Source organism: Arachis hypogaea, chromosome 5, assembly GCF_003086295.3.
Source record: "Arachis hypogaea cultivar Tifrunner chromosome 5, arahy.Tifrunner.gnm2.J5K5, whole genome shotgun sequence".
Taxonomy (NCBI): Eukaryota; Viridiplantae; Streptophyta; class Magnoliopsida; order Fabales; family Fabaceae; genus Arachis; species Arachis hypogaea.
The window spans coordinates 369403-382897 of NC_092040.1; the positions used below are offsets into that span (position 1 = coordinate 369403).

The following is a 13495-nucleotide window of genomic DNA, read 5'->3' on the forward strand; positions in this document are numbered from 1 at the left end:
ATATAAATCTCCTCTAGTTTAAAGAGAGACCAAGACAAAGCTCCTCTAATTTTTCTTTTGTTGAACTAAGATGTATATTATTTCATCGTTTAATAGAATATAGAATATATGAATTACAAATGGCAATAGTTTTAGTCACTGTTAAGCACCCTTATGAGTTATGACTTCATTGTTTATATAATCCAAATGCATTTTTAATCAATTTCTGATCTTGTAATAGAGCTAACAGTTGTCCACTTCACTTCAGTTCAGATCATATATACGTTTGGTTTATCACTTTATTGTTAGCAGTGTCGGTGAAGATGGTACCCTTGAATTTGTACCCTATTTTCTTTCATTTATAATTTCTCTTTGTAATATATGATGTTTCGTGTCTATCCAAGCAAAATTGCATTAAAGTAAAATAATTAATAATGTAATGTATGTAAATATTAACAAGGGATTTTTTTTTTTTTTGGGTTCTGCTTAATGTATTTTGTTGTTCTGTTTGCTATGTCTTCAACTTTTCATTCACAAATTCTTCCCAGTTATAATATTGTAAGTTGATTGATGATTTTCACATCCCACGTTGATGCTTAGTATGTAAGTTAATATACACTTTACACAGTAGCAATACTTTATTTTGTACCTCTTTTAATTAATTTGGTGGATCACTTTATTAAGACAATCTTATCTCTTAAACCAAAAAAGTCTCTAAATTTAATTATTTCTGTCTAAGAATAAGGCAAGCAAAATCTTTAGCTTGAATTCAAATGTGACACAATGTCTTGACTTTTCATTACAAAGTTTGCAATGAAAAAAATTAGTTAATTTGAAGAAGAACAATGGAAGCAGTGGCCCTCCATTTGAAGATAGTTTTCTTCTTCCATCAACAACGGCCATAGAAGAGGGACTAATTGGTAATTTCACCACTCAAATCACTCTCCCTCCTACCTTCAACAGTCACTATCAATTGCCAACAAAACCACATTGCTTTTCCACACTCTCACTGTTAACTCTGTTGCTTCCATTGTCTCTTTCTCTATCTCTTTGTCCTTGCTTCTTGTAAAAATCTAATCTTTCTTCTTCTTGCTATATTGGGCCGAGCTTTGTTCAGCTCCTCACTGCCATTTCTGAATGGACACTGGGTTTAACGCAGAACCAGTGGAAAGGGGTGAAGCTCTGAGGAAGAGATATGGTGGTGGTGGTGGAGGAGGAGCAGCACCTCCCGTTGCAGGCAGAGTGGACCCATTTGTGCCAAGGAGTGAGCACAGTCCAAGAGAGTTGAGATCATGGGCAAAGAGAACAGGTTTTGTTTCTGATTACTCGAATGAAGTAGGGTCCACCAGTGCAAGTGAAAAGTTTGAACCTTTGGAGAGGAACAACCTTCACCGGGGGTCTTCTCCTAAGATAGAGATAGATCCAATACTTGGGAGGTTGAGAAACAACAGTGGGAATGAGATCCAACCAGCTTCACATGGAAGAGCCACTACTACTAGGACTGAGAATGTTAATGGTAATAGTAATGGTGATGGTAATGGGGTAGCATTAGGGATTGGAAGGAGGGGAAACGAGAATGAACCTGTTTTAGCTATGGCTCCTGATGGTGAGAGGAAGGTTGGTTTGAGAGGGAATGGTAATGCTAATGCCAATGGGATGGTGAATAGGGATGGCAATGGTCATGGAACTTCTGTGGTTACACCTGTGCCGGAGCAGAAGGAGGAGGAGGACGTGGAGGGTGATGTAGCACAAGGAGATTTCAAGGTGAATCTTTATCCTGAAGGGGAGGAGCCTGTTGATGGTGGAGGGTGGCCCGGACCGGAAGAATTGAAGTGCAGGCTCACAGAAAATCCTGGTTTTGGTTGGTCTTGTGTTTATCCTTTTTTATTTATATCAGTTGTAAATTATGTTTCTTACGTGCTTTGCTTGGTTCATGTTAGAGTGTCAATTTTTTAGCTAAATGCCTAATTTGTTTTTACTAATTACTGTCTCACTATGAGCTGAATGCATATACCATTTTGCTGTATTTAAATCTTTGCATCCTTAATTGCAGTATATCTCTTCTATTATGGCCTGCAACACTATCTATCATTGGCTGGCTCACTTGTATTAATCCCTATAGTTATGGTACCTGCCATGGGTGGAACAGATGTAAGTATATGCCATAATTTACTTAGGATATAAATTACACTATAGCAAAATTGATAGCTTATCTTATTGTATTGATTCATTTTTATATTGATGTATGATAACAGAAGGATACTGCTACTGTAATTTCGACAATGCTGTTTCTTTCTGGAATAACGACCATACTGCATTCGTACTTTGGTACTCGTCTGCCTTTGGTTCAAGGAAGTTCATTTGTGTATTTAGCACCAGCTTTTGTTATTGCTAATGCTCAAGAATATCGGAATCTTACCGAGCATGTAAGTTCATTGGCAGACAGGAAATGTTACTTCATTGTTTTTCAAGCTACTGCCTGCATTTTGAAATGCAATGAAGTTTAAAAACTAGTGCGTACTTGAATTACCAGCCTAAATTTCTCATTTCTTGTTTCCCGTTTCTTCTTGTTATCTATGATTGCAATCAAATTTTTGGCAATAAAATGCTTACCTTGATTACCATTTGTTTACAAATTTTGGCTTCTATTTTGGACATATTCACTGTTTGCATGCTAAAACCTGCTTATTTAATTGCAGAAATTTAAGCACATAATGAGGGAACTCCAAGGAGCTATAATAATTGGTTCGATGTTCCAGTCTCTCTTGGGATTTAGTGGTTTAATGTCTCTTCTACTCAGGTAACAAGAAGTTGCATGTAATATCTTGTATTCACATATCTTCTTTCTTGGGATCAAATAGATAGAAATTTGTATATTTTGTTTCTCTGCTCTTTGTGACCTTGCTAAATATTTCATTGACATGCATGCATTAACAAAAGTATAAAACATAAACTTACATTGGTCGATGAAGTCACCATAAAAGCAATCTTTTATCAAATGTAAGCTAACCTCAATTTCTTGCAGGTTAATAAACCCAATAGTTGTTGCCCCAACTGTTGCCGCCGTAGGCTTAGCTTTCTTCAGCTATGGTTTTCCACAAGCTGGCACTTGTATAGAAATTAGCATTCCACTCATAGCACTGGTTCTGATATTCACTCTGGTGAGTCATGTACCATGTATATAAAAAGCAATCATTCTTAAAGTTACACGGAGACAACACAACCATTATTCTAAGGCTTCCCTTCATGCAATTTTGGACTTATTTTAAGTAATTTTAATTGTGTCCAGAAACTGATATTATTTCTTTATGTCTTATTTGAAGTATCTGCGTGGAATATCTATCTTTGGGCGCCACTTGTTTCGAATTTATGCTGTAAGTATTTTTACCTAACTTTTATTTTATTCTGTTTAACCAAGTTGTTGACTGTGGCAATCATTTTCTTTCATGTATGCTCACTCTACTTAGTTTATAAGCCCCTTTAATGAGTCTAGATAGTAGTCATTTTGAGACAATGGAGCATGAATATAAACAAGAATTTTGTTGTTATGCTACTTCGGATATAAACACATGAAATAATGCTAAAATTAGTGATCTGGTGGTTACTTTGTATCTCAGATCCTTTGTAACCTTTAACAGTCTTACAACCATTGTGATGGAGAAAAAGAATATTACTCAACAACTCAAGCATAAATTACTTTGGTCAATATTGGTAGAGTCAATTTCTTTTGAAAGATAATCTTGAAGATTCTGATTACTTGATATTTGTTATTTATCTATGATTATATATGTAATTAAGCATAGAATATAGCTAAGTTAAAGAGGAAAAGGGGTCTAGGAGTAGAGAAATAACAAGAGTTTGTGTAGTTTTCAAATTTTATTTAATAGTTCAGAGTGCTTTTTTCCTTTTGTGAACATAATTTTAGTTTTTAATGTTTGCAGGTTCCTCTTAGTGCAATAATAATATGGATATATGCATCCTTTTTAACAGCTGGAGGAGCATACAATTATAAAGGATGTGATCCCAACATACCAAGTTCCAATATTCTGTTGGATGCTTGTAGAAAGCATGCATATACGATGAAGCATTGCAGGACCGATGTCTCCAATGCATTGTCAACCGCAGCATGGGTCAGAATTCCTTACCCTTTACAATGGGGTGTCCCTATTTTCAGTTTTAGGACTTGCATAATCATGATCATAGTGTCACTCGTTGCTTCTGTGGATTCGGTAAGGATATTGTTTTAAGAATCAATTGTGAACAGGTGATGAAACATTGAAACTACAATTTTTACTTTGTAAATGGTTATTCATTTTGCAGGTTGGAACATATCGTACTACTTCTCTGCAAGTTAATTTAAGGTCTCCAACACCAGGAGTCGTGAGCCGAGGAATTGCATTGGAGGGTTTCTGTAGTATATTGGCTGGTATTTGGGGTTCAGGTACTGGATCAACAACTTTGACAGAAAATATGCACACAATTGATATAACAAAGGTGGGGAATCGAAGAGTAGTCGAACTTGGAGCAGCTTTCTTGATCCTGTTTTCATTTATGGGTAAGAAACAAAGTTGGTGACAAATCCATAATGTCAAAATTCTTAACACTTGATTACAAACAAGTCATTCTCTTTTATTTTTTGCTACATGTCTGAGGTGGATTTTATGACGTCGCAGTTTAAATTTTGGATTCTTAACCCTTTCATTCTATATTGATAAGTCATTTTGATTTTTCTGGTACACTTATAAATAAATTTATCTGGTTAGAAAATTGCAACGAGATGAATGTACCAAAAATGCTAAAATGACTCATCAATATGAAATAAAAGGGTATGTCTCAAAGTATGTAGTGGCAGAACAAGGAACATCGATGCTTGTTTATTTCTAAAGACGGATACATGCATACTTGTATTGGATCAAAGTTTGATTCCAGCCATATTAACTGAAAATTTAGATACATTACCACATGAATCGAAATTCCGGATACTTTCTATATACAGGTTGATTATTGTCATTGCATTGACGGAATTAAGTGCTTCCTTTCATTTCTTTGTAGGAAAAGTTGGTGCCCTTCTTGCTTCCATTCCACTGGCCTTGGCTGCTTCTATACTGTGTTTCATGTGGGCTCTTACTGTGGCATTAGGCCTGTTGACATTGCAGTATTGTCAATCAACGAGCTTCAGGAACACAGCAATAGTTGGTGTCTCATTGTTCCTTGGCATGTCCATTCCATCTTATTTTCAACAATATCAACCTGAATCTATCTTGATCCTTCCCAGTTATTTGGTTCCCTACGCAGCTGCATCGAATGGACCGTTCCATTCAGGCTTTAAACAAGTAAGTAGTCACTCACTTGGGCTGCATTGAAGGAAAGGACAATATATTTAGTGTCGATATAGTTTGTAATTGTTAATGGTTTTATTAATAGGAACATGTCATTTTCTTTCAGCTTGATTTTGCAATCAATGCACTTATGTCCATGAACATGGTGGTTACCATGTTGGTAGCATTCATACTGGACAACACTGTACCGGGCAGCCAACAAGAACGAGGGGTGTACGTGTGGTCGCGAGCCGAAGACTTCGCAGCTGATCCCTCGCTGCCATCCGAGTATTCGCTGCCTAAGAAATTTGCATGGTGTTGCTGCGGATTAAAGTGTTTGGGAGTGTAATTCTTGGTAACATTTCCTTCTGAAAAATGGTCAGTATGTCTATTAAGTTTTGTTCTCTTATACTGTTTATACATGGATATGTAATATAGCTTGAAACATTATAGTTATTGTTGTAAAATGGCATAGCTGGACTTAGGCATTCATAATTTTTTATTACAAATATTTCTTTTGTTTTTGTAGTTTGGCATTTGATATTTAGACTTATGGGAAAAAAAATGTAGAGTGATTTACATTGACCTTCTATATAAGGTTAGACAACACTATATACATTATACAGGAACCTTTCATTTGTAAAAATATATATTAATTTTGTCCAATGAACATTATTGGATTAACCGTAAAGAATTTGGTATTGTTGCTAATTTAAAACTGCAGATGATGTGTTATTCTTGGTATGCCAATCTTCAATTAAGGAGCGAAGGCTGTGATTAGGGGTGAGGAATGTGTGTTTAAGCCTTAAGTTTGTCATTGGTGACGTGTCATGTCCCGTTTGCAACCAGTGTTGTATTGCTTCAAGCTCGTATGAAAAGCCATCTGCCGCCACGTGTGGATTCTTCATTACATCCTGAAGTATAGGGCAAAGATAAACACTCGGTACAGCACTTGACCAATCTCTATCTGCACCACTTCCACTCCTCATTACTCTTCGCCCTTCTCTTGCTGCTATCTCATCACCCTTTCTTCTAATCTCTCTCAGCTCCTCCATCACCACTCCAATACTCAACTCTCCCCTCGACATGCACCTCATCCCTAGGCCCGCTATCTCTTTAGCTAGATCCAACGGCCATGCTCCGGCCGTCTCATCAAGAACCCCAACAAATGCTTCTCTATCCGTGTCTACTATCATCGCCTCCTCAACAAGCCCGGCCCAATTTCTTCCTGTTAAAAGGTGTAGCAAAAACACCCCCAAGGCCCGGATATCTGACTCAACGTTACACTCCTCGTCGTTGCACTCATCAAGCCCAAAGCCCGTGATCTTGGCTACATAGTTCCGGTCTAGGAGGACGTTGGATGGGGTCAAGTGACAATGGATAGCGGGCCTTGGTTTAACTGAGTTTAGAAAGCTTAGGCCCGAGCAAACTTCTGTAGCTATTCGTATTCTATCATGCCACTTTAAAGCCCGGTTTCTTCTCCTAGAAAATAGTATGTCTCGTAAGCTTCCGTTGTGCATGTATTCGAATACTACGCATTTGGGCTCGGAGCAAAAGCCCACCATAGCAATCAGATGAGGCTGCCTAATATCACCAAGAATTCTCACCTAAAAAATGCAGGAGAAATTATATTAATACGACCAAAATTAGCCATTAAAATGAGTGCTAATATAAAATACATATTAAAATGTAAATATATGTTAAAAATAAAATAAATCATTCGTATATTTATAGTTAATGCATACCTTAGATTGAAAATCTTGGAGGGACAAAGAAGAAGCAAGCATCTTGATGGCAACGGTGGAATGAGGCATGCGTCCTTTATACACATGGCTCCAATCTCCACCGGACTTGAACCTCAATCTGTCGGAAAAGTTGTCGGTGGCCAGGCGCAGCTCCTCCTCGGAGTACTCCCTGAAAGCACACGCAGCCGCCTCCTCTTGGCTCATGAGCCTTGCGGCCATTCCAATTGCGTCCTTCTGTTTGCAGAACTCGATCCTTCTGTTGAGCACGTCCCTCTGTCTCCTCAGCTCCTCTATCTCCCTCACCATCTCCGCTCTCTCCGCAATCGCTTTCTCCAGCTGCCTCTCCGCACGTGACTTGGCTATCTTGGACACGTGCACCCTCTTTGAGAGCTCGGAATGGAGCTCTGATAGTGACTTGAGCCTCCTCTTCCTCTCTTCTACGTCTATTCGAATCTCCTGCGTTTGTTCTTTTTCTTCCTCTACTTCCTTCTTAATTTCTTCCCTTGCGCTCACTTCTTCCTTTATTCTTGATTCAACTTCTTCAGCCTAATTATATATGTATAATTGTTTTCTTTTAATATTCACTTAAAATGCACAAAAATATTATTTACGTGTACAAATAATATTTTTGTAAATAAATAAAGAGAAGCGTTAGAATATATTTTGTGAGTTATAATTATTAATTAGTTATCAATAATATTTTTAATGGTGTGAGATTTTATCTAATAATAAAAAATTACTTATTTTTTTTTGTTAATTAAGTACTGATCAAATTTTAATAAAAATACTGACAACTTTCTCATTAATAAATATGGCATGATATTGCTTTAGCATTACCCTACTATTGCATAAACATATTGCCCATTCTGCTTTTGTGCGCCTCTCTATTTGATCCTTGGCTTCTTTCTTCTTCATTTGGATGGTCATTTGAGCTTCATTCAATTTATTTTGTAGGATCTCAATTTTTTCTGTAGCACTCTGAGTGGGTAGCAAAGTTATTAGGCCAATATTTTTGCATTAAAAAAATGCAAAAAAAAAAGGGAGGCAATATTTTCCATAAACAAATGGGCCGGGCCATGTGAAGCAAGTAAAGCAGAAAGAGAACAAAAGCATATACAACATTCAAACATATAAATAAAAAAACAGTATATGACTGCGCCATAAAGTCTCTATGTTTATCATTGAAGAGCCTTTTGGGTCCCAAAGGATGCATGAAAAGCTAAGCAAGGTTGTATTAAGAATTTAGGATATAAGATTGAGATTTGAAAAATAGACTACAGTTGACATTTCATGTAACCCAAACATTACTTTACAGTTTTAAAATAACAAACGGAAATGTTCCCATCAATATTTAATATATAAAATAATAATTAGATTCAAACTGAAAGATTTTTAGTAAGAAAAATGACCATTGGAATGACATGGCTTGTAGACTTTCTTTTCAATATTCATTATTATTTATTTATAATTTAATATTTGTTTCTCTGTTATTAGATAGAATATACATCTCATTTAAAAAAAAATTACACGCGCTATCCAATAATAAATGAAATATGTATCCTTCAACCTGATAAGATCAAAACAAACACAAATAATATATAATCCTTCACTTAAAATATTTCTACCTTCACCAAATATAAAGATAAAAAATACTGAACAGTGAAAAAAAAAACACCAACAATATTCCAACAACTCCACAATAAGAAACAAGGCAAAACACAACAAATCAGATAAAATATTTAGCAATTGATGATGAAGGACCACATATTTTTTGAAAGAAAAAGATAAAAATGTGAAATTGATTGATTACCGTATTAGAAGAAGAATTGTTCTGTTCAATAATGACGCCTGTCTCAATTGGACCAATCTGTGATGAACCATCATTTTCTTGCACACAGCTTCTCTCATCCAAATTGGAGTATGACATCAACAATTCTTGATAGTAATTATCAATTTCTCGAAGATAAAATTCCCATTGGTTCTGGGTAACTGCTGATGACTCAAGATTTTTTGAAGTTGATGCGTTTGATTTGTTATTATTATTATTATTATTATTATTATTATTATTATTATTATTATTATCGTTGAACATTATTTTCTCAAGCCAATCTTTGAAGGTTACCTTGTCTTTTAACCTTGCAACCGTGACACCATTTTCATCCTCCATGATTTTCTCTTCATTTTTTGATCTCAGGAACACTTGTTCTCCACCACAAACTATGAACAATTCACAGAATGATGGTTTGTGCTGGTGAACATAGAACAATCCACTTATGGCACTTCTTGATTTCCTAAACCACACAGAAAATTCAAAATATTAAGAACAAATCTAATGGATTTAATTTTATCTAACTTGTATTAAATTTGACCCAAACACTAATAAAAATATTGGCATAATAATAATAATAATAATAATAATAATAAATCTTATTTTAATTTTATTTATTATTTTATCTTTTTTTTATAAAAAAATTGCATGCCATTTAATAAAAAGATAAGTATTACAAATTTTATTTCTAGAAGAAAAAAATAAAATAGTAAATAAAAATAAAATAAAAATTTAATAAATAATAATAATAAATTAATTAATAAATTATAATTAGTTTTAAGTTGAAGTAAAATTCCTATTTGAGAGAATAAAACTAATTAGACTAAAACATGATTTAATGAGAGAGAGAGAGAGAGAGAGAGAGAGAGAGAGAGAGAGAGAGAGAGAGAGAGAGAGAGAGAGAGAGAGAGAGAGAGAATATTTAATGGAAATTAAAAAAATTGGAAATGATTAAATGAAAGATTACAAGGAGGGCTTCATGAATGAAAAGCCAATGACCAATTTGGTAATTCCAAGGCTAAAGATCAAATCTAGGATGCGCTTTTGGATAGGTTCATCAACTTTCTCAACTTGAAGAATTTCTGCCGGCACCTAAAAATATATTTTTAAAAAATATTAGAAAATTTGAGAGCAATTGAGTTATGTTTATGTATTCAATAATTCAAGTACTATTTTTTTTTTCCACACACAAACCTTGGCTTTATCACAATAAGCAATATACTTGGAAAAGAGCTTCTTGATTTTATCTTCTTCATACTTCTTTAGAACTTCAAGCTTCTCTTCATTCACAGATCTTGCTGGAAGTTTCCCAACTGCAAATTAAACAGAATCATCACAAAATTTAAGAGAATCCCACTTGAAATACAGAGAAAACTAAAGAAAAGAAAAGAAAAAATTTCAAGGAAAAAAGCTCAAAATAACTTACATGGTGTAGAAACATAATCATTGGAGAAGTTGTGAGCAACATGGAGAATAACAATAGAAATTGGATGAGAATTATTATTGTTCCAATTCTTGAGAACCCAATTCAAAACCTTGAATCCATCTTGCACATCAATTCCAACACCAACATAGACTTTTTCCCTCTGAATTTCATCCATTTGTTGATTGTAATTACCAACTTAATCAAGAAGAAGAAGAAGAAAAGAAGTTGCAGCTAACAACTTAACCCAACATGCTACTAATTAATTAAGCTAAGATTCTAGACTCTAATAACATATGACTATGTTAATATTTGAGTATGAAAGTATGCATATGAGTGTAAAGGAAAACAAAGAAAAGGGTTGGCATATACATCATCAATTTCGAAGCTAAGATTTCATTTGTTATGAAATTTTCTTTGGTTTAAAACTCATATATATTACATTAATGCTTAGTTTTTTATATATAAGGAATTTTCCAAGCGAAGAGATGAAGGAGACGGCCAACTTTGGACTTTTGTATATGGCATGTCATGTTTGGAAATTTTAATTAATTAATTAATTAATTTGGTAGGTCCCTTTATCAATTATCATCATCTCTGCCATTTGTATATTTCATCAGTCATCATTTCCATGGCTTTTGACAAGAATCTACTTTTGTTTTCCTCTCTCTTTTGGATTATAAACTAAAAGTTGCAGTGTGAACTTACTAGCTCCATATTTAAGACTTTATTGATTATCATTTGGTTATTTTGTTGTCTCATGAAATTAACCAAAAAAGTAAAAATAAAAAAGTTGTGTTTAAAAGTGTTTGTTTAGACGCTATTAAATCGATAAAAAATATCTCTTTTAATTAAAAAATATTTTTAATTTATTTGACAAATTTTTAATAGTAAAAATAAAATTATTAGAAAAATAAAAAAATTATCTTTTTAAAAAAATTACAATTTACATATTTTTTTAAAAGGTTTTTTTCTTAAAAATAAAATATTTTTCACATAATAAATAAATACAAAAGTATTTTTATTTTATTTTATCTAAATATAATTGATAAATAAAAAAATCTTTATATGAAATATCCAAACATAAACATTAAACAAGATCTAACTCAAAAGTGTTCAAGTTACGGCAAAAATAAAAATGATTAACAACCCATTTATACTTGCATTTTGGAGATACGATTCAAGATGCAGAAATATCATTCTGTAAAGACGAGATATGTGTACAAAGATCTCGTTCTTTCTACAGCCAAGATATATAAGACAAGAGAAAAACATATTTTTTTGGATCATGTCTATATCATAAATATTATACTTATTTTATTTATTTAAAAATTAAAAAAATAGAAAGCGAAAATATGATATTAATACACTTAAAATCGTTATAAAATAAAAGGTAGTTATAATTAATTGTTAGATTATAATAGTTGAAAAATTAATAAATTATTGGTTAAATAATATTTCTCTTTCAGTTTTACGTGTCTTGCGTGCCTAATGAAAGTGCAAGTTTCGTTTTAAGGGTCTAAATGCACTTATGTGTTTTTGGGTGCTTGTTAGTTGTTACCAATGAAACAAAGCCCAACCGTAGAGCCTATTTTTATAAAAGGGCCTTCTCTCTCTCTCTCTTTTTTTTTTTCAATCAAATACAAGAGTGTCAAAAACGGGTAGAATCTGTTGCTTTCGGATCGACCCGCTGAACCCACCGAAAGAGTCGGTCAGATTAGGAGTCGGTGAAATTCAAAAAATCCACCAAATTCGCAGGTTTTTGTAGGTTGGGTGGATCGGCTCGTGTGACCAAAGGTTATTTTATCTTTCTTTTAATAAAAAAATTATTAGTACTACAAAAATTAAAAATTATATAATTTTAAAATATATTTTTTTATTCTTCTTTTTGTTATTAATTTTATTTATTTTATTTTATTTTATATTTTCATATATATATTCAAATTATGTGAATTATTTCTTAAAATAAAGATAATTTTATTGATTGGTATTGTCTTAAACAATTCTATTAAAATTAAAATTTTAAGAGAATAGTAAAAAAATTATATAGTAATTTAATTATTTTTTATTATTATTTTACATCAATTTCAGTTAATTTTATTAATTTTTTATTAAAATTTTGTTTGAACAAGCTTCTAATCTACTAATCCGCTATAAAAATAAAATAGGCTAACACTTTAAATTCATTTCATTTGGTAGCGAGACTTTAGTAGGATGAGGCAGAACGAGACGACTCTCTACTTTGTCACCCTTAATTAGACTGAAAATCTAGATTAATTTAATATAATATTTTTATTTCGTTGATAATTTGTTTTTTAACTTAACCTTTAATAAAAGTGACACATTGACAAAAAAAAATAAAATAAAAACAGTATATTCCGTTGACATTTGATTCATTAAAAATATTTGGTATTGGAGAAATAAAAAAAACTCCGATTATACTTTAGGATCTAGGTAAAAGGTAATTGTTAAGAGGAGAAATATATGGTAAAGATGTTGTTTTAAAGATGTGCTTACGTGGCAAAATTTAGACCACTCATTCTAAAACTACACTTTTAACTTAAAACCGTAACTCTTCACATAGAAAAGCGTCACCTAATGGAAAAAAGTAAATTAGAAGATTTAAGAGAAGAAATAATTAAATTATCAAAACTAATAGATCAAAAATTAATGATTTTAACCAATGTTAATTGTAATGACACTGAATTCTTAAAATCAATACAAAATGATTTTTCTCAAAATCTTTATTTTACTATAAGTTTTATTGAAGGACTTCAAAAACCTGAAAAAACTTATTTTTCACATGGAATTTCTAAAAAATGCTACCATGGAAATGATTCCCCACATCTTCATCATACTTTTAACCCACAATTAAATTCTATAGTAGATATGCTTGAAGAAATATTAGTATCCATAAAATTTCAAAGAAATAAGGAAAAAGAGAATCCCAAAGAAGAAAAATTTCAAAATATAATCAGCATAATAGACTTAAAAGTAAAACCACCATTGAAATTATGAATATTGAAGAAAAATTAGAAGAAGTTACAATGCTTTTTAAACAATTAAAAATGGCTCAAGAAAATAATATTATGGAACGTGGTTTTCAAATAGAAGAAGAATTAGTAAATTCTGAAAACATAGAAAATGAAGAACACATTCTAGATTATTCAAGTGACGAAGAACCAGCAATTCCAATACAAGT

The 13495-nt window shown here is 32.6% G+C and overlaps 2 protein-coding genes across 3 annotated transcripts; one reads left to right on the plus strand and one right to left on the minus strand.

Annotated features, from left to right (window-relative positions):
* Positions 1-651: 651 nt before the first annotated feature.
* Positions 652-5988, plus strand: LOC112799953 (nucleobase-ascorbate transporter 11-like). 2 transcript variants are annotated; one of them, XM_072196173.1, is made up of 11 exons: positions 652-899; positions 1097-1840; positions 2033-2130; positions 2235-2405; positions 2679-2779; positions 3005-3140; positions 3303-3353; positions 3921-4208; positions 4300-4534; positions 5032-5312; positions 5425-5988. In XM_072196173.1, exons 2-11 carry the CDS (start codon positions 1117-1119, stop codon positions 5644-5646), a joined length of 2307 nt encoding a protein of 768 aa, XP_072052274.1. In that variant the 5' UTR covers positions 652-899; positions 1097-1116; the 3' UTR covers positions 5647-5988. The 2 variants fall into 2 exon arrangements, with proteins under 2 accessions (XP_072052274.1, XP_025697752.1); XM_025841967.3 differs by lacking the exon at positions 652-899 and having other exon boundaries at positions 974-1840; positions 3921-4109.
* LOC112799952 (putative U-box domain-containing protein 50) lies at positions 5779-10783 on the minus strand. Its single transcript, XM_025841964.3, has 7 exons — positions 10297-10783; positions 10065-10183; positions 9838-9962; positions 8853-9333; positions 7880-8020; positions 7043-7588; positions 5779-6904 (listed from the first exon to the last, which is right to left on the minus strand). Exons 1-7 carry the CDS (start codon positions 10469-10471, stop codon positions 6005-6007), a joined length of 2487 nt encoding a protein of 828 aa, XP_025697749.1. The 5' UTR covers positions 10472-10783; the 3' UTR covers positions 5779-6004.
* Positions 10784-13495: the final 2712 nt, after the last annotated feature.